The following is a 21,698-nucleotide window of genomic DNA, read 5'->3' on the forward strand; positions in this document are numbered from 1 at the left end:
ATGGATTGGAGGTCTTTGGGAATCTGATGGAGGGTTCTTTTAGAAGTGTATAAAGGTCAATCTATTAGGATGTGGGATATTGTGATGGTAGTTTTACAGAGCGGACATATAGGTTTAAGAGTTCTTTCAAGGAGGAATCTATGGGTGAGTCGGGAGTGGCCAATTCGAAGCCGGGTTAGGAGGGTTTCTTCTTTTCGGGAGGGTCTGGAAGAGGATTCCCATTTCTTTACATCTTTCTTTATTGCGAGGAGCTTGTTTCCTGTGCAGGCACCCCATTCACACTTCCATGCCCCCCAGATGAGCCGCCTAAATTGACAGCAGAGGTCACTGAAGGGGACCCCTCCGTGAGGAATACCATTCAAGGTACTCTCTCGCCATACGGTCCGCCTTCTCATTTTCAGTTATTCCAGCATGGCCTGGGATCCATTTGAATAATACTTCTACACCTATGTCTTGATATTGCTTTAACTTTGCAAGAACAACTATAGATTATGTATGAATTATATAAATATGTTTTATATACACTCAAAAAAAAAAGTTTTAATACAAAATATTTAATTATGGTAGTTCGAAAGAAAATTTATTAAAACATCGGAAAATAATTTAGTGATAGATTAATATTTACTAACACTTTATTTGATCACTAAATGATTTTCCAATGTTTTGATGATTTGTTTCAAACGATCATAATTAAATAATTTTTATTAAAACTCATGAATTTTTGATCTCGTTTAATTTGGTTTAAATTAAAATAAGTATGTTGTAATTAGTATAACCATCAAAATACATGTACGTTGAAATCAACAATGGTATTATTAGCTCCGAGGACGGATCCACTGTCAGAATGACCGTGTCATTAGAAGACTATTTGATTAAAAGAAGAAAATTTTCAGGAAGAATAATTTGTTTTAAAAGAATTGTTTATCACAAAAATAAGTTTTAATTTTGAGAGTGGTAGCTGCTACGGGGAAAAAACCCCTCGTAGAAGCCCTTTGGGGAAGTTTGCAAAAGGCGGCTGGTGCTACCACCCGGTTCAGGTGAGTGCATTTGACTCTGATTAATTCATCTCGAGTCAGTTTATTATATACAATTAGTCACTGGTCAGTACCCAGTGATGAGTTTGAAGTTGGATGAACTGTGTTGGTTGCAAAAACCTTAACCTTTGTTAGATTTTTATGTATCGAGGGAGCGTGGGAGTGTCTGGCTTTGGTTCCACCTTTGTAGAGTTTAAGCAGTAAATGAACATTGTTTTAAAATGTGAAGACTTGGATTAATTTTTAATCGTCTATAATGACGGATTTGGAACAAAAGGTCCTGAGATGAGCGACTCTTTGAGATATCCGTCTGTCCTCTCTTGCTAATGCTGATCTCTCGTTTGTTCCTTAGGTTGCCAATTGTAAAATTCAGACAAAACGTAAATATATATGCAAGTTGAACCCTTTCAATACTCGCTAAAAAGATTACATTTACTCACCGCACGTCCCTCACGTCTTCCTTTCACGCTAATAAATTAGATTTATTCTACGCGATTAATGTATACATTAGAGGTTAACATGCGTCAAGCCTTCTACATTTGAAAATATGCTTGACCGTTATTTTATGTGGGGAACACACCCGATGCAACGCTACGCGACGCAACCCGACGCCTTGTCTCGTTTTGGTAGGGTGTGCACATCTATGCGACGTCAACAGCACGCCACGTACAGTTACACATCGTGTTACACAAATCAGTACCAAAATCTTTTGTTCTTAATGCATTATTTTGAGCAAAACTATGTAATAAATTGTTAGTTAAATTTAATTGTTTTAATTACAGTTATTCCAGTGTTTGATTAATTCTCTGCGTAACTATCGTGATTAAATCGTTTTTATAAAAACTCATGAATTTTTGATCTCGTTTAATTTGGTTTATATTAAAATAAGAATGTTGTAATTGACATAACGACAAAATTACATATACATAGTCTGAAATAAACTACAAAAAATATGGGTGTCCTTTTCTGACGCTACTCGATGAAAATGGTGTAATTGTATGAGAAAAACCATGAAATAAATTGTTAATTCAATTTTATGAGCAAAACCGTGAAATAAATTGTTAGTTAAATTCATTATATCAAAAAATGGTATTCCGGTGTTTTGATCAATTTTCTACCAAACAATTAAAATTAATTTTTTAAAATAAAAACTAATAAATTTTTGATCTCGGTTAATTTGTTTTATGTTAAAATAAGTATGTTGTAATTAATATAACGTCAATAATACAGGTAGTTTCAATAAAAATATGAGTGTCCGGTTCTTTTGTCTTCGACTGTACTCGATGGTCCCGACGAAAATCTGGGCAGTGGGAATCGCAGAGCGTCGGGTAGGTTAGCGTGGCATAGCATCCGGTAGATGTGCACGGGGGTAATACAACCTTATGGAAAATTGGACTTCGGATTTGCGTCGGTAGCATCGGGTAGCGTCGCAGTGTTGCATCGGGTGTGTTCCCCGCTTTAACCTACATACACGGACGCTTTCCAGGCTGGAGGCGTCCACGTGCTATTCTTATATGGCCCATTAGTAGTCTTGTCAGAATGGTCTCTTCCTTCCACGTACCACTCTCCGTCGACTACGTCTTTCTTACCCTACCACAGCCTGAAGAGCTAATTCTATTTCTTCGGCCCTAGCGGTTACTTCATTCTATTTTCTCTATATGTGATGGTAATAGTTCTAAATCAGCTGAGCGTGTAAGTTGGGAAGCGTTGAGGTTTTCCTGCGGCTTCTTTGTTATCAGTTCTTCGTTTAACAAAGAAACTCAACATTTTTTACAGGGAAGGTCTAGATATTTTATTAAGATAGTGACTAAGAAGCCAAAAGTAAGCAAATAGATTTTTTCAAATTTAATCTAAAACATAAAAATCTAGATTGTTCAAACGAAAAGGAAACATCTTTGCTATTTCTATGAAATCAAAAATAAATAAAATGTATTATCTTGATTTTTGCAGGCACTGCGCTTTGGTATTAATTATATGAAAAACAATACAAACTTGTATCCACATTTTTTAAAGCTCTCATTACTTTATTTTTAATATACACTGCCCTGATGGTTAAAAATTTATGCGTTCTTCAAAATTGGGAGAGAGTGATCGGTTGTTTCATGTGCACTTAAAAACCCTCGTTTTTTGCCCAAAAAACGTGAATAATTCTAAAGCGGTTTAGAAATCGGGCAAAGTGGAAGGTGATCAATTGAAAACTTATTATAATTTCCTATAGTTTTAGCTCGTGGTAGAGCAGCGGCGTATTTAACCGAAGGTCGTGGGTTCGAATCCCGCTCGTGACACTGACTTTTTATCTCAACCAAGACTTTATATAGAAAGAATAATTAATTGAAAAAAGTAACTTGGTTAATTGTCAACTAAAACGTAAATGGACTCATGAGGGTTTAGCAATGGGATATTTCCTAAAAAAATAAGATCCGGGTCGGGGATGAACAAAACGAAAAAAAAAAATTCACGGCATGCGTTTGGCAACCGTCAATACAGACAACACAATTTCCAATATTGACACGTTTCCATCAAGGTCAGGACGGAGCCACTGACGTGTAACGAAATGGAAAATCTAGACATAAGGAAAGAAAAACAAGCTTTCGGAAACAAATTCAACATTTTGTCGTATCGCATTGTTATTGGAGAAGGGCAAGAGAAACACAAATGAAAATATATCAGGTTTTTTAAAAATAAGTTCGATATGAAACGGTTTGAACATAGTATTTACATAAGAAAAAAGCACAGGAATAAAAACAAAATCCTGCCATGTCGGAAACGGAACAGCATATCATTTTCACTTTAAAAGAGAACGATTTGTTGTACTGTGTTGTACTGGCAAAAAATTGACAAATCAGTATTGCTTGATGTTTCCATGTAAAGGGCTTTTCTTCAATCAAATATTTTGACAGATCGAGGGAATCGGTTAATATTTGGATATTTTTCTTAACTTGTCAAAAACGCAATCTGAGGAAGGTTGGAGAATTTTGGAGGGTGATAATAAATACCACGTTTAGCCTAATTATAACAGTAAAGTTCAGAATTTTTCATAAAAAATAAATGAGAATAAACCCTTATATGCTCTTTGAACGTCAGAGGGGGTCATCTAATAGTACGCTATGAAATTAATTGAATAAGTTATTAAAATATTAGAGTTCATCATCGATCAAAGAAAATTTAAATCAAACTATCTCAAAATATGAGAAATAATATTAAAAAACATGATAAACGTTCGATTTATATATTTTAAAATTGCCATGAAAAATTATAGATTAATAGTGAAGGTAGTAGATTTAAACTCGACGGTTAAATGTATAAAAACTACTACAGTAACGCTACAATAAATTTCACTCGCTTGGTTTATTGATTGGCGTAGACAATTTCATCTCCGCCCTCAATCAACATGAAAAAGCATTATGACGTGATGATATTCAAGTTGATTGAACTGGTCAATTTTTCTCTCGACGATAATATTTCTGGCCCATTAGTTATTCCCGAATGTGAATTAATCACAAAAAAGCTTTATTACATTTGAATAGTGATGCTAAGATTTCAAGAAAAGTGATTCTTCTCTCTCTTCTATGCATCCATAATTAAAAGGATCCGTTAATAAATCAATGGTTAGTGTTAAGTGTTAGTGTTAGTGTTAAGCAAGTTGATAACCATAAAGAAAAACTATCGAGGAAATGTATTTTAAACGTTAAAAAAAGCAACGTGACGAACAAAACTTTAAGAAAGAAAAAAGAAGTTTCTATGAAGTACCATCAGCATCGTTGCAAGAACAAAATTTGTTTGAAGAAAAATCGTCCTTTGCCTAAAACAACCTAGCCTATTTGCAAGCTTTGTTTTTACTTATTTTCAATGTATAAATATGAATTTACTTGGTTGTAAAAATATAAAACAAATAATGGTTTTTATTGTTACTGAAAGGTGCAACCAGGCTTATTCCACTTAGCACTCAGTGAATTGAATCAGTGGGAAACCCCTAAATAATTTTATCAACCATAAATTTATTAGGACTTTCAAAGCTTTAGAGAATATTAAATAAACCGATTCGAAATGCACATATTAAATTGTTGTGTACGTCCGATTCGATAAAAACAAAAATATGTTTTACCTGGATGGATAATCTGTTTTTCACCCAGGGCCTAGTCGGTGGAAACCCAATCGAACGGGAATTACTCATAAATATTTCATTGGCTTTAAGAGTAACAGGGATAGTCATAAATATGTATTTCCTCGTGGAAGCCGTTGCGAATTTTAATTGAGTTGTGATGACTCCCCAATTGGTTTTCGCGGATTGTTGGGGATTTTTTTCGTTAATGCCTAGACCGAGAGATTATGATCATGTAGAAGAAAATTTGTTACATGCTTATGATCTGTCCATCTTTAATACATTTAAAGCTAAGGTAAAGATGAGGTATATTGAAGAATTTCTTTACCATTAAAGTTAAATTCTTTTTGGAACTTAATCGTTACGATTATTTTGGCCTGCCTACCTTTGCTGGTTGGTATGTTAGACACTTTTTTGGTGTTTCGTCATCTTTAGAGTTTTTTCGCATACCAAATTGATCTGTTACGACCCAACTTCATGATACTCACCGATCAAAAAGCGTGAAGAAATCTCACAGCAAATTCTTTTTTTAGTCTTTTGATATTAATTCTCTATGATTATTTGGAGATCGTGAGATGCGGTCTGGTGTGACGTAGGTTTTAGGAAAACATTTTCTTTATCGTGCCAATGTTTCGATCTTTATTGAGATCAACTTCAGGGCTTAACATCAAAAAGTGTTTGTTTTCCGAGTAGATGTGTTATTCTTGTATGTCATGGCACTCTCAACACGAAGATGATCTGAATAAAGATCGAAACGTTGACACGATAAAGAGAATGTTTTTCTAAAACCTACGTCACACCAGACCGCATCTTACGATCTCCAAATAATCAGTTACTAACGGTCACTAAACACCACACACGTAATTCTCTATTGTTAAGCCAGATCACCAAGTATTAAGTTAATTCTCTAATTTCGTGGTTCGCTTGACCAATTAATTGTAATATATTAAGTTAATACGATACTGTTGAGAATTAGTCAGTTTTGTTAAGAAAACATCTGTTTGGCTCAACACTGATAATTCCACGAGGAGTTTCTCATACATACTTTATGTTTTCATTTGGCAAAGGAAGCAAATTCATTATCACGTCAGCCAATTAAATATAAATTGATGGAATTGAGAGTTAGCCAGTTTTTTCCCAAAGGAAACGAGAGTTTGTATTATTCACTAACGTGAATTTTCTTTTCTTCCGACGTACTTTAGCCTTATTCTCTTTTTTTCTATCCAATACAATTAAAACGTTTGCGATGCAAAGACCATTCGTTTTCGAATCGAAAGTTATCTAGGCGCATTAAGTACGATTTAAGCTTGAAAGCAACTTTGGCATGTAAAGAGTTGGTAATTCCACAGGATGAAAGGAACGATCAAATTTAAGAGGCAAAGGAGGCGACCCGAAAACGGCTTTGGGTGACTTGTATCGCCTAATAAAAACGATATAATTTCCCCAAGTATCATCTAACTCACAACAGGAACTCAGGAAAAAACTCATTTCTTTCGTTTTGTTGCTCTTGATGTTTGATGTTTATTCTTTTGATGAAAAGGTTTAGAGAACTCGTACTCAATTCTTGAACAAAAATTTATGCAAATTTCAAATTTAACATTTTACTTTATCGCATTGCACAATAGTTATTTTGAGAATGTAACAAGTAAACAAATATAACGTACAAAAGAGCATTCATGGTGAATTACTAAATATATATATTCTTTTTTTTTAAACAATATTTTTAACGTATTTAACACCTCGATGTTTGAAACTAACTCTATCAAGCTTCTGTTAATACGAACTCATCAAATAGTTCACAAACATTCTTTATCTTTTGAAGATAAATGCTTAAAGTTTCCAATTTTAAAATTTTAGTTTTGAATTTCAGAATAACAAGGGGTTAGTTGTTGAAACATACTATGAATAAAATCTTTTAAAATGAACAACAAACAGATAAAATTATTATAACATACAAAACCATTTATCTTACAATTGCCTTGACGCTATTATTTACATGGATATAGTTGATATTTACACATTGTCGTATTTATTGAAATCAAAATGTATAATGGAATCCTTTGAAATGACCAAGGGCTTCACGATACAAACATTTGTTTTAACAAGTATACTTTTGTTATTGTTAAATGACTTGTATTTTATTTATACCTACTAGATTACATTTGTATTTACATTGAAAATGATTAAACCATGTTTGTTGTTTTTATTTACAAAAGTGAACTAGTTGTTAGTTATCTTGGAGCAATCCACGTTAGTGTAGCGAGAGCAGCAGGAACAATCCACGGTGAAGTTCCCATCCTCCAGGCCGTACTGTTTACCATTTCTGTAACGAATAATTAATTTTAAAAATTTATATTGTTTATAAGGAATAAGTTATTAATATTATTAATTATTATCAGTTAATTGTGGTGTATTCAACATCAAAACCCACTCCAAAAAATTAAAAAACAAATAAGGAGGTGACCCAATTACCCCGAGGAATATCGAGTACTCTGGGGTAGTGTGGACGACGCTTGGTGTATGAATATAATTTATTAGCGTGAATGGAGAGGCATATCCGAAATTACCCCAAGGAATATGGAATACTCTGGGGTAGTGTGAATACTAACCAGACTATCATGTTTTTATCTACTTAATTACGTACACGACACATACAAACAACCAGAAAATTGAAGGAAAGATTGAAATAAAATCGATTGTTCAGAGGTAAATTCATAGTTGAACGGTTTAAGTGGATGGGTTGGGTGATCGTCGGTTGATGGGATTGCCTTCCTTCGAATGGAGACGGCTGTCGGTTTCTGACCTTTCTTAACCCAACCCAACCTCACCTAAACTAACCATTTCTAACCCTAACCCAATCTAACCATGGGCCGCACTTGTAATACGAAAATGGTCGCAGAACAATTGAGTTTCTAGGCATGCTACAAGGCTGTACTAATTTATAAGAAAGTGACATTTTACAATTCAGAGTAATATTTTTGCGTTTCATGGCACGGTTTTCACTCCGTTAAAATTATTACATTCTTGTCAAGGTTTCATTAAATTTTTAATCAGTTTTTTCGATTGACAGAGTTAATCGAGAGCTTGATAATATGACGAAGCTCTGGGAGGGGGTGAAAACGAACAATGGGTAAAACATTTACGAGCTTTGTGAAACTTTTCTATAAAATTTGTTTTGAATAGCCTTAAAATCCCTGAATAGGGTAGGGGGCATTTTGTTGACAAGGGTGATGACGGGAAACAAGGGATCCCATTGTTTACCAAATAATTCACGCTGTTTGGAGCGTCAAAAAAGTAATTTAATTTATTTAACAATAAAAAAAGACGCTAAAGGATTTTCCCTGAACGAAAGCTAGGATTTAATTTTTTCCATCAAAGTCCTTTCCTCCGAACAATTAAATTTTTTCCACCACTTCCAAACGAGTCTTATTAAACCACTTTTTTGCTATATTGGGCTGCAATATATGTTAATCAAAGCCTAATTGAATCAATTTATAATATAAACCACACTATGCAGGGTGTCCTTTTTAGATGACCTGGCTGAATTTTTCTTGATTTTTTAGTCTAGTTTCAAATTTTTTTCTTTTTTTGGAGAAAAATTATATAGGGAACCTCCCCAGGCCCAGTTCAACATCAAAATTTCAAACACAATTCTATATATCCTGGCACCTCCTTTTAAAGGATTTTTCACGCAGAAAACAAAGGTACAATCGATTTTAAATTGGTCAAAAAATGGCAAAAAGAAGCCGGCAGCGTAATTCCGACGAGGGGCTGAATATTTTTCTATATGTTCGCGAAAATCCGAATTTCTCTCTCCGAAAGTTGTTGGAATGGAAATCTTATCCAGGGACTTCGAGCTTATGACATGCTTCTAACGTTCCTTGCACGTTTGTCATTTGGTTTGCTATTTATTAATCACATTTCATGTTCGAAGTGCCCGCCTTGCGTAAAGATGCAAAGATTTGCTTTTTTAACCACTTTTCACCTGTGCTCAAAGCGATATAGTCAGGGGAGATGGATTGACAAGCATTTTCTATTCTTTGCCGCAGTTCGTCAACTGAGGTTATTGGGTTATAATTGGCATAGACTCTGTTATGTTCTAAATGACCCTACAGAAAATAGTCAAGTGGATTTAAATCGGGTGACCGAGGAGGCCAACTGCAATCTGTTCTATGAGGTCATATCCCCAAAGTGACGATTCAAGTAATGTCTCATATGCAAAGAATTGTGTGGGGGCATTCATCAAGCTGGAGAATGATTCTTTGTCATAATTGCAGAGGAACATCATTTGTGTGAAATATGTGTTCTGTCATGCTCTTCGCCGCCGAAGTACACACTCTCATTGGACAAGAAGTACTGTTTGTTCGGACGAACTCGTCAGAACAAAATTTCGTCAGAACTTGCACCCATAGTAACTGTAGGACTTAAAATTGTAGGTCCGCAGTGCATCTCTAATTTTATTTTTTGAAAAACCTAAAATCTTTCCAACAACATTCGGAGAAACGAAGTCGGATTGTCGCGAATATACAATAAAATATTCAGCTCCTCGTCGAAATTACCTGCCGGTTTCTTTTGGCCATAAATTTGTGATTTTTTTTACAAACTTAAAATCCGATTGCACCATTGTTTTCAGCGTAAAACATCCTTTAAAATGATGTCAGGATGTATAGGGTCGTACCTGACATTTTGAGGTTGAACTGGGCCCGAGGTACCCGGTATAAATCTTCACCAAAAAAAAGGTAAAAATTTGAAACTAGACTAAAAAGGATTAAAGCCTATTTTTTATTAGCTTCATTGGTTCAAGAAAAATTCAACCGGGCCATCTAAAAAGGACACCCTGTATAAAATAATGTAAACTATACCTTTTTCCATCCTTATGGTAATTACATTATAACTTCTTCAAAAACATTAGGGCTTGATATCCATGGAGTCGACGTATTTTCGATTGAACATATGTAAAGCACGTGAATAGAGAAAATATGAGACGCAAGCTAAGTGTTAGTAAAACCAATATTTTTGTGTGTAAAATAAAGAAAAAAATAGAAGTAATAAACTCAAGGTCAAAAGCGAATCCACTAATTTATTCTCTATCGACTTATGTTTTAAGGTAGGATTTCTGAATGCACAAATTATGAGTTGACAATATTTGGAGTAAAAGCTTTGAATTTATATAGCCCAAAAAAATCTGAACGTATAAAGTTTTGGCCATTTAAAATTTGGAAATTATGTTATCACTTTCTATTTAAGTAATTAATCTTTACGTAAGGTATTAGTTGAAATGAAAAAGCTAGTGTCACGAGCGGGATTCGAACCGACGACCTTCGGCTAAATACGCCGCTGCTCTATCACTTGAGCTATCGTGACTTCGATCCACTCGGACACTAACTTCCCATCTCAACCTACCTTTCGAAGACACGATAGCTCAAGTGGTACAGCAACGGTGTATTTAGCCGAAGGTCGTGGGTTCGAATCCCGCTCGTGACACTAGCTTTTTCATTTCAACCAATACCTTACATAAAGATTAATTAATTGAAAGAAGTTATTTGGTCAATCGGACCACGAAATATAATGGGTTTCTATTTAAGTTTGTAATTGTAGTTATTAAATCAAACCAGGTCGAGTTTTAAGGTTTGAAATAATTTGATTTACCGCTAGACGGTGAGACGGTAGGGCCCATGACATGTGCCAGCTGAGGCGTGTCTTCTTGAAGATCAACTTCCGCAGTTCTTCTGTATAGTGTGAACTGAGTGGCTAAACAGCGCAGTCTTAATTTTCCGTCTCTAAATAGGGAAGATCTCGCCTCGAATTCCACCTCGCTCAATCCTGGGATTTCCGTAACGACGCTGCCGACCCACTCTTTCACCTGGAAGAACGCGATATATTAAAATCTCTTGAATTTCAGAAAAGGCTGATTCAGAAAAAAACGCCCATCCATTTTCGATTGATTCACTTCTAATCCCTCTCTTTCTTTATTTCTTTCTGTCCCGCTTAGTGATTGATGCCTTCTGGTAGATTCCTAATCTCCCCCGAGGAGACAATCCTATCTAGAGAAATTTTCAGAACGGGGAAACATTGACTTTCAGAAATCACCTGTCAAACTTCTTTTAATCGAAACAAGATATCACGTTGTCAAAATTGAGATATTGAGAAACAATACTATCGTTAACGATAATAGTTAGCAAGACGGAAATGAACGGAAACGTTAACCACATTATTTTTTAGCTAAATTATATCTTTTATTTAAATAAACAATTCCTCCTATCCTATATATTACTTATGAGAACCAATTGATTTAGGGGAGATAGAAATATTCACATGTAATTAAGTAATTATTTTATTAATTGGTATGCATTTGTATATTTTATGTAACGAAATTTTATTATTTTATCAGACTTACACTTAATTTTAAAACAGTTCCACTGGCAAAAGGGAAATACGAAAACGATCTAAAATCAAAAATTGCACACAACAATGGCTACAATTCGAACAAAAATAATAAACAAAGTACACGCACAATTATTGATAATAAATTAATCAAATTCACACACAAAGAAAAATAATCGTACAAACTTACAAACATTTAACAAATTAGGAATTACCACATACCGGATGCAGATCAACACAGACGGAAAACTACTAATGTAAGACAACACTTTGACGAAACTAACCCACTCGACAAAAATGGCATATAGGTCATAACAAGAGAACGTGAACATGCAGGACGAAAAATAACATACATGTAAGATATAGGAAATCAAATCACGCGACTCTCCTCATAGAAAACTACCAGGAACACGCAACAACACAGGCAAGCTTGAAATTACATTCTACACAACATTAAAAACGAAGAATAAGAACACATTTAACACTAAAAAATCATACACACAAATTAACAACCATTCAAATTGTTTACAACATTTAAAATATTACCAATTAAAAATTTAAAAAAAACAACAACTGATGGTCACAGACTTAATCAACCAAATACATCGACAAAGATAACGCAGACACACGCACTCCACCTCCCGCATGGCCACTCGATTTCACAGAAATCACATAGACACAACATTGAAAATAGTGAAATTTCAAATTGCATTTGACAGACCATCCCAGTGAAAACAGGCAATCGAAAATGATTGCTAACAACCAAATTTGAGGTTTATCACCCTGCAGATTACATTGAGAAACTCACAACACAATTGTATGTTGTACATGTCTATAGCATACAAATTGATTCAATTTATAAAAAACTATCTCGTGGAATATGACACTAGATTATTGGGTTGTCCGGAAAATAATGCAGGATTTTGGTATTAAACAAAAAAAAAGAAACTAGTTACTTTAAAGCAATGTTCTTTAATCAAAATAATTTCCCATACTCTCAATACATTTCTCCCAACGTGTTGGTAACTTATTAATTCCGTCTGAGTAGAATTCAGAATTTTTAGAATTGATAAAGTCAATAAATGCATTTTCCAGTTCCGTTTGGTTTTTGAATATTATGTGTTGTAAGTAGTGGTCCAGGTGTCTAAAAAAATGGTAGTCAGTAGGCGAGAGGTCCGGAGAGTAGGGTGGGTGAGGCAAAGTTTCATAGCCAAGCTCCAATAATTTTTGTGACGTTACACGTGACACATGTGGTCGAGCGTTGTCATGCAACAAAATGGGCCCTTTCCGATTGACCAAAGAGGGCTTCATTACTGCCAATTTCTGATGCATGGTATTAATTTGGTTACAGTATGATTCAGCATTGATGGTTTCGCCAGGATTTAAGAAGCTGTAGTGTATTAAACCAAATGAAGCCCACCATACCGTAACCATTACCTTTTTTTGATGAGTTGGGGGCTTTGGAGCTTCTCCTTTGTCGAGCCACTGTCCAGAACGTCTAGTGTTATCGTAGAGAATCCACTTTTCGTCACATGTAACAATTCTGGCCAGAAATGGGTCATTTTTGTTTCGACAAAGAAGTGATGCACAAACATCAAAGCGCTGATTTTTTTGGCGATCGTTTAATGAGTGTGGAACCCAATTTTCGAGTTTTTTCACTTTTCCAATCGCCTTGAGGTGGTCAGCGACGGTCGTTTTACTGACTTTGAGTTGCTCTGCAAGTTCTCGAACAGTTGTTTTGGGGTTTTCTTCCACCACTGATCGCAGAACATCATCATTAAGAGAGGAAGGCCTTCCACGACCTTCTTCATCTTCAAGGCTGAAATCTCCCTCCCGAAATTTTTTAAACCACCTTTGCACAGTGCACTCATTAACACAACCCTCGCCCCAGACTTGGTTAATGTTTCTAGCCGTTTGGGCTCCGCTTCGGCCGAGTTTAAACTCGTAAAAGAAAATCGTACGAAATTCTCGCTTTGACATTATAAGGATGACTGAATTATTTCCAAGTAGCGGAATGCTACAGAGGTAAACAAACAATATCATTTGGAAGAGGATTAATAAGTGTTGACATTCATACAAATGAGTAATCCTGTAAACGTAAACAGAACATTTTATATAGATTTTTTTTAATGAAAACTTAAAATCCTGCATTATTTTCCGGACAACCCAATAAAAATGTATTTTATTAAAGAATTTAATTAGTTCAATTTATCACACTCACTCCTAATTTTATTTGTTTATGTGAATGTGCACGTTTTTTACAAAGCATTTGCGCGCGCATCTGTGAGTGTGTGTGTGTGTGTGTGTGTGGGAGAGAGAGCGAGAGAGACAGTTTTGACTATTATAATAACAGGCATAAAAATAGAAAAAGATTTAAAAAATAATTGTTTTCTGTGCATTTTCTGAGGATTGTTAATATTAACAATAGTTAAAAACTAACTATATGATTTATGAGATATCGGTATTTCTCTCTCTCTCTCTCTCTCTCTCTCTCTCTCTCTCTCTCTCTCTCTCTCTCTCTCTTTCTATCTCTCTATCACATACACACAAACTTTTTATGTATATTTTTTTACTCGTAATTTATATATAGTAATTTTAAAATCTTTATTACTTTTTTTATCATTAATTGTGTAAAATACTAATCTCTCTCTCTCTCTCTCTCTTTCTCTCTCTCTCTCTCTCTCTCTCTCTCCAATTTAAATAAGCACTTACTAAACTCTCACACATAGTATTACTACAACAAACATTTTCTTATTAATATGTATTTTTTATTTTTTAGTAAGCGGTTGTTTAATAATTGTTGAATTCGTGAGGAGCGGTCAAGAATGATGTAGTTAAGAAAAATACGTTTTTCATTTCATTCAACCTTTCTTCGGGTCATCTTCAGGACAGGAACAATTTCACACAACACCTATACGTCACCACAGGAATAGCACTACGCTTTGTCCTGAAGATGACCCGAATAAAGGTCGAAACGCAGGCAAAAAATGAAAAAGATGTTTTATAAACTACGACATTCTTGAACTCTCCTCACGAATCCAACAGTTATTAATATGGTTAAAATGATATACATTTTTGTGTGATATTTGTATGTAAGATTACACCATAATTTCACCGTGCAATTCATTGTGAAAACGAAAACTAATCAATTAAGACTAACAATATTTACGAACTTTACTTTCATAAGCATAAAGTTACAAATAATGAATAATATACAGAAAATACATAAAACTGTTCTAGTAATTAGTGATTGATTTTGTAAATTAAATAGTTGGGATTGTATTTAAAAATATAAATGGAACTGTAAAAAGTTTCATTTAGTTAATTTACAGAAGAGGTCTTCGTTTTTGTAGCAAACATTTGACAATTTAAAAAAAGTCCAATTAAAGTGGACAAATATAATTTATTATTGATAGTAATTTAAATTTAGTAATAGTAAATAACTGTATTTTACTTCTTTTCCGTTGATAAACCAGGTGAGATTGGCCGGAGGGTATCCACCTTGTGAGGTGCAATTGGCTCTTATCTTTTCACCGAGGGAGTATTTTCCTTTTTCTACACTGACTTCCGGTAACGCAATAGGCTCCTCTGTTAACAAAAAGTTATAAGGGTTTTATAAGACATGATTTTCTGGCAAAATATTTATATAAAAAAAAATTACCTGTGACGATTACTGGAGCGTCTTTAATCACCGTGTGGAACAAAGGAGCGTCAGCGGAGACTTCGCAGGCGTAAAAGCCGGTCAACTCTTTCTGAACATTGGAAAGCGTCACTACTGTACTATTAGACAGGTAAATCTGAAACATTGAAATAATATTATTAAGAATGATAGTATTATTCCACCCGCCGACAGGATTAAAGTGACTTAAATAAAAGTCAGCATGTTAGTAGTGATTTGCAATTTTTGCGTATAAAATATAGGATTAGCAATTCAGATATCGTGAGATGCGGTCGGGTGTGATGTAGGTTTCAGAAAAACATTTTCTTTATCGTGCCAACGTTTCGATCTTTTATTGAGATCATCTTCAGGACTCAAAGTGTTTGTCTTCTGTGTAATTGTGCCATCCTTGCGTGTCGTGTTGAGAGTGCCACGACACGCATGGATGGCACAATTACACAGAAGACAAACACTTTGAGCCCTGAAGATGATCTCAATAAAAGATCGAAACGTTGGCACGATAAAGAAAATGTTTTTCTGAAACCTACATCACACCCGACCGCATCTCACGATATCTGAATTACTATCGATTAACGGTCACTAATCTCTACACATATAGGATTAGCATTATTTATTTGTCGCAGCAGAATCTAATTTATAAGTAGTTCGCTAGAGCGCGCCAGCACTTATGAAAGAGAAAGGGGGATGCAGTTTCCAACCCCAGAATTCGCAGAAAGGGTGAATGTACATTGGACCTCTTAACAGAAGAGAAAGACTTAGAAATACCCTGACAGGCAAAAAACTCCACCCCCTTGTAATATAACTTGATTGGTATAGATTTTTTTAATATATTAATTAAAGTTTCACTTTTAACGTTTGCTAATTGAGTCTTTGTCTAAAAAGATAAAAAAATAAATATATAAATTGCAAAGGAAAATGAACAAAAAGACGGAGAGATAAAATTGTTTTAGATTTTTAATTAACATTTCAATATCGTGTATTTCTTTGTCTTGCCTTAATTACATCTCGAATACGCCTCGGCATACTTTCTACCAGTCTGGAAATGTTTCTTTGCTGGAGGTTAGCGTTAAACGAAGAGTCCTTTAAAGATCGTGTAGTGTATCAGGAAGTGATGGACGCGCTCTTATTCGTCTTTTGAGGTTATCCCATAAATGTTCGATGGGGTTCAAATCTGGAGATGGCCAGGCTAAGACCCTGATTTTATGCTGTTGAAGTACGTTTGTACTATGCGAGCTACATGTGGACGGGCATTATCGAGCATTAGAATAGGATTGTGGCTGTTTTCATCGAGGATAGGCCACGCATGATGTTCCAAAATTTCACCCACATAGCGATTGGCCGTCAAAGACCCTCCACGAACAACAACCAACCCTCTGCGACTCTCCGTTGATATTCCCGCCCACACCATCACTGAGCTACATTGAAAAGATTGGCCGTGGGAAAAATTACAGGCTTCGTACCCTTCATTTCGCTTTCTCCACACTCTTTGAAGCCTATCTGGAGTTCGTAGAGCAAATGTACACTCATCTGTAAAAAGTATAGCAGACCAAACGTACAAAGATCAATGGCTGTGCTCTCGAGCAAATGCGAGCCGTGCATCTCGGTGTGTTCTGGTCAATTCTGGTCCTCTCACGGGGCGAATTGATTTAAGTCCCTACTGATTTAATCTTCTTCTAACAGTGCAATCAGAAATTTGGAAACCTGGAACTTTCTGGAGCTGATGAATCGCTTGAACCCGGTAAGGTGCCGGTTTCGCAAAATTCTCGAAGTCAAAAAATGGTCATCCTGTAGTTCTGTTACCTTAGGGCGTCCAGAACCAGGCCTTCTATGGTAGGACCCAGTTTCTAGAAAACATTTAACGGAGTCTCGCAATGTTTCGTAGGGAACTCCGATGGCAATACCTAATGGAACGCCCATCATAAATAAGTCCCACGCCACGCGCAACATCCACAGCACTAAGTAGCGTTTTAAGTTTGAGATATGGAAATTAGGGAAACAAAGTTGAAACTAAACAATTTATTGCTTCAGAATTCAAATAAGACTGAATAAACATTTTAAATTTCGTAAAAAGTAAACATTGAAAAATCCTTTATCCTTGTTTTGGATTAACGATTAAATGTGTTTATATCTAATCGATATTCCCAATTTAAAACATAGCATAATATTTATTGATAACAAATGGCCGAACCATTACCAACGTTTTTTCCCATCGTAGGCTCTTTTCACCTCAAAGAAGCCGACTCCTTATACAAAAATGTCTTTCTATACCGACTTCCTTCCCCACTCCTTCAAAATCGAACCTATATAAACACAAAACAGCAAAATCTCGCTGGCACTCTAAACACGACACGCAAGAATGGTACAATTGCACAGAAGACAAACACTTTGAGTGAGTAGAAATACTTTGATTGAATATATAAAAAATATATTTTGCATTGTATAAATTCACTTTTTTCCACATCCAACATGTATTTGTTAAATTTAAAGAATATTTGTAAATCTCAGGCCCTGAAGATGATCTCAATAAAGATAGTAACGTTGACAGGATCAAGAAAATGTTTTTCTGAAACCTACATCTCACGATTTCCGAATAATCATCGACTAACGGTCACTAATCACACATTGAAAAATACAATGAGACAAATTAAGGGCAGAATTTTCTATTATCGAGAAAATGAAAAAGAAAAATCAGTTGGGCTGAATTTTTTGCCTGCCAGTGTATATCAAAAGCTACTCTAAAACAATGTTATTTTATCATTCCCCATTCGATTCTTTTTCGAGGGATGATGTCTTTTCATCTTCCTCAAATATATTGACAAAAACAATTAAATTCGACACAGAATCGTTTCAGTTTGCGATTTAAATTCTGTTTGTAGAATGTAGGATGTCGAGGGTTTGTACCATGCTTTTTAGAGGTATTGTACTCTGTACTTTACTAGGTTGTTACAAAAGTCCCTGCGCGTGGAAACATTAAGTCCTTAGTCAAATATTAATCCTTACTTGACTCTTTTGTTTATATAAATTGTATTGTTTACTTAGACTAATCCTTTATTCAACTTAATGATTCACGATTTTCGCCGTCTCTGTTGTCTAAAAGGGAATGAGCTAAGAAGAGGTCCGAAAGTGCAGTGAAAAGGGTGACGATAAGGCCCAAGTTTTAGCTCGGTTGGTTTAATTCAGACATCTACATTTAAGCTGAGTCTTAATCAAAGAGATGATAAATTAGTAGAGAGTGTAATTCTTAATTTTTAATTCGATTTTTATGGATTACCCTCTTACACGGGTTATAGTCAGTGTTTTAAAAGGCTAAAATTCAACATCTTGAAAAAATCCATTATACAGGGTGAATTGCTACTCGTGCTAAAAACTTCTCCAGTAGATTCTTCACCCTAAAATGAACAAAAAAGTTCATATTGTCCATGGTCCGATTCTCAACCATTTCAGAGTAATTTCGCTTTTTATCGATTTTGAAAGATATCACGTCCTGGCGTCGGAAAATCGTGATATCTTTTAATCTAAACATTTCTCTGAAAATCTAATAGCACCGTTGAAATTCCCGTTAATTTTTCAATAAGAAGATGACGGTGGCAAAATGTTTGGGCTAATTTTTTGTGTTTTATTTCAGCCAGAACTACAAAAAGAGTGGAAAATTGTGTAAATCGGAAAGTGTATAAAGTAATCCAGAGTTTCTAATTTTAGTCTCAGAAGGCAGCAAATTTGAGGAAAACTACCTGATTTAATAACGCTTCCAACGCACTCGTCATTTTCTTATTTAGTGGTTGTGAGACCAAGATGTTGATGACAAAAAGAGAAAAAATGGTGGTTCAAGGATTGCTAATGTTTGAGAGTGACTTGCTACTCGTGCTACAAACTTCACCAGTAGATTCTTGACCCTAAAATGAACAAAAAAGTTCATATTGACCATGGTCCGATTCTCAACCATTTCAGAGTAATTTCGCTTTTTATCGATTTTGAAAGATATCACGTCCTGGCGTCGGAAAATCGTGATATCTTTTAATCTAAACATTTCTCTTAAAATCTATAAGCACCGTTGAAATCCCCGTTAATTTTTCAATAAGAAGATGAAGGTGGCAAAACGTTTGGGTCTTTCTTCCTTGACCTTCTAGCTGTTTGTAAACTTCTTAAGCATTACATACTAAATGGGCATTAAATTAAATTAAAAAATTTCAATGGAATTATGATTTTGATTCTCTCTAAAAATTAACGGGGATTTCAACGGTGCTTATAGATTTTAAGAGAAATGTTTAGATTAAAAGATATCACGATTTTCCGACGCCAGGACGTGATATCTTTCAAAATCGATAAAAAGCGAAATTACTCTGAAATGGTTGAGAATCGGACCATGGACAATATGAACTTTTTTGTTCATTTTAGGGTGAAGAATCTACTGGAGAAGTTTGTAGCACGAGTAGCAATTCACCCTGTATTTCGTGGTCCGATTTACCAAATAACTTCTTTCAATTAATTAATCTTTATGTAAGGTATTGGTTGAAATAAAAAGGAGGGAAAATTCGAAAGGTTGAGATGGGTAGATGGTGTCCAAGTGGATCGAAGGTCATGGGTTCGAATCTCGCTCGTGACACTAACTTTTTCATTTTCAACCAATACCTTACATAAAAATATAATTATATTAATAATTCAGTGAATATCAGTAGCCGGTATTTTTAGAATGTGACATAGGGAGAAACTCCAGTATCTCATAAAGAATAGAAATGGGATGAGATTTCTTTTTAAAGTCTTGTCTACATTCTAATAAAGGCCACCATAATCATTTACAAAATTGTAAAATAAAATAAAAATAAACTTTCTTTTTGACTAGTTAAACCACCTTGGTGAATAACACATTTAATTACTGGCAAACATGGCCGTCAAAGGACTTCGCAGCTTTGCCCGAGCTTTTCACGGTTTTAAAGTGATTAGAACAGAAAGAAAAAGGTCTCGCTTAGAAGAGGCGTAATGCTGTAATGGATATCGTTAATTGATTCACAAGTGAAACGGTTCGGTTGGCAACAGTTGTCGTCTGGGAAAGAGGAAAGAGTTGGTTGCCGGCCAACTGGACAATTAGCCCAGTCCTTCCGCCTCTACGGCGACATGTTGATTCCACTTTTCCGATATTTATTTTGTTTAAAACGCCCCCGGTTCCGGATTCGAATCAATCCTTTTATTTATAGGAAACGGATTTCTTTCCAATCCTTCCTTCCTTTCTACTTTTTCTTCTCGGCCATTCGTCTTTCCAAAAAGAGATTACTTACATTTTAACGAGAGGGCGTCCTCGAGGAGGGAAAATGGAAAACAACCTCTTTCCGCGCGCATAGCAGTGTAGTAAAGTTTTTTTTACTATATTATATCGCACAAAAAGAACAAAAACTCGAGATAGAAAATCCTATGTAATACCAGTCTGATGTGTTGGGTCTGTCTTCACTCGCGGGTTTGTTGAACTACCACAAACAGGAACAATGTAAAAAGTGACGGGCATATAAGCCCTACTCGGACAAAGTGACAGGCAGTTCCTCACTGCAGATGGCGCAATGCCGAAATGCGTTTGAGTAGTTCAACAAACCCGCGAGTGAAGACGGTCACAATAAACGGCCCAATGCCGGTTTAGCTTGAGTTGACGGAATCGTAGACCAACAGCTAGCATTAACTCCCATATCAGCCTGGTAAAGAGAAATAACTAAATTTTCTATAGTTTTAACAAAAAAACAAATATTTTCTGGATATTTAAGGACGTTTGTTTGTATTACTGAGCGAGAGAGAGAGAGAGAGAGAGAGAGAGAGAGAGAGAGAGAGAGAGAGAGACAGACCTTCTCTCACACTGAGCCCATGGTTCACACTTCATTGCAAGTTTGTAGATTAAGGTGGCTCTTTCTCTATCAAATAAGGTGGAGATGGCGTTCAGGTCTGTGGTCCGAAACCACATGGACACCTTGGATCGTACACGATGTTCAAGCGCGCTAGGATCTGATTTTCCCATGGTTTGTAAGAGCCATTGTAACGTTATGGGTGTGATCAATGATGATGACCATTCGGGATTCTGCTGTCGGGAAGTAACTCCTGGTATATGCTGCATTCGTTGTCTCTGTCCATTCTTTCTCCCAGATCATCCTATTCTGAATTCTAGTACTTCTTGGTACTTTACTTTTTGGTACCAAAATATACGGTAAACGTTTGTAAAGGGAGAAAGGGAGGGAATGAGGGAGAGAGGGTGAGGGAGAGAGGGTGTGGGTGAGAGAGAGAGAGAGAGAGAGAGAGAGAGAGAGAGAGAGAGAGAGAGAGAGAGATATGCATCGGCCTTTGATAGGGTTTGGCATTCTGGACTTAATTCAAAATTAATGTCTTGTGAAATCATAAACCAATCAACTTGTGCCATCAAACAAGACGGTATCACTTCAGTAACAAGATCCATCCGAGCCGTGGTATTGCAGGGGGGTGTTATGAAAGTGTTTTCTTTACTTATGCTATGTCCATGACAGCCGTG

At 35.5% G+C, this 21,698-nt stretch overlaps 1 protein-coding gene across 1 annotated transcript in view; it reads right to left on the reverse strand.

Annotated features, from left to right (window-relative positions):
* Nucleotides 1-6,155: 6,155 nt before the first annotated feature.
* Nucleotides 6,156-21,698, reverse strand: part of LOC106673978 — a gene marked incomplete at its 5' end in the record, with an annotated part of 44,804 nt that continues 29,261 nt past the window's right edge. Inside the window, 4 exons of the mRNA XM_024228968.1 lie at nt 6,156-7,459; nt 10,786-10,999; nt 14,975-15,108; nt 15,182-15,317. Of these exons, the coding sequence (XP_024084736.1) occupies nt 7,368-7,459; nt 10,786-10,999; nt 14,975-15,108; nt 15,182-15,317 (576 nt within the window). The remainder of the gene's footprint in view (nt 7,460-10,785; nt 11,000-14,974; nt 15,109-15,181; nt 15,318-21,698) is intronic.

Source organism: Cimex lectularius, unplaced genomic scaffold (assembly GCF_000648675.2).
Source record: "Cimex lectularius strain Harlan isolate CLEC.00 unplaced genomic scaffold, Clec_2.1 scaffold128, whole genome shotgun sequence".
Classification (NCBI taxonomy): Eukaryota; Metazoa; Arthropoda; class Insecta; order Hemiptera; family Cimicidae; genus Cimex; species Cimex lectularius.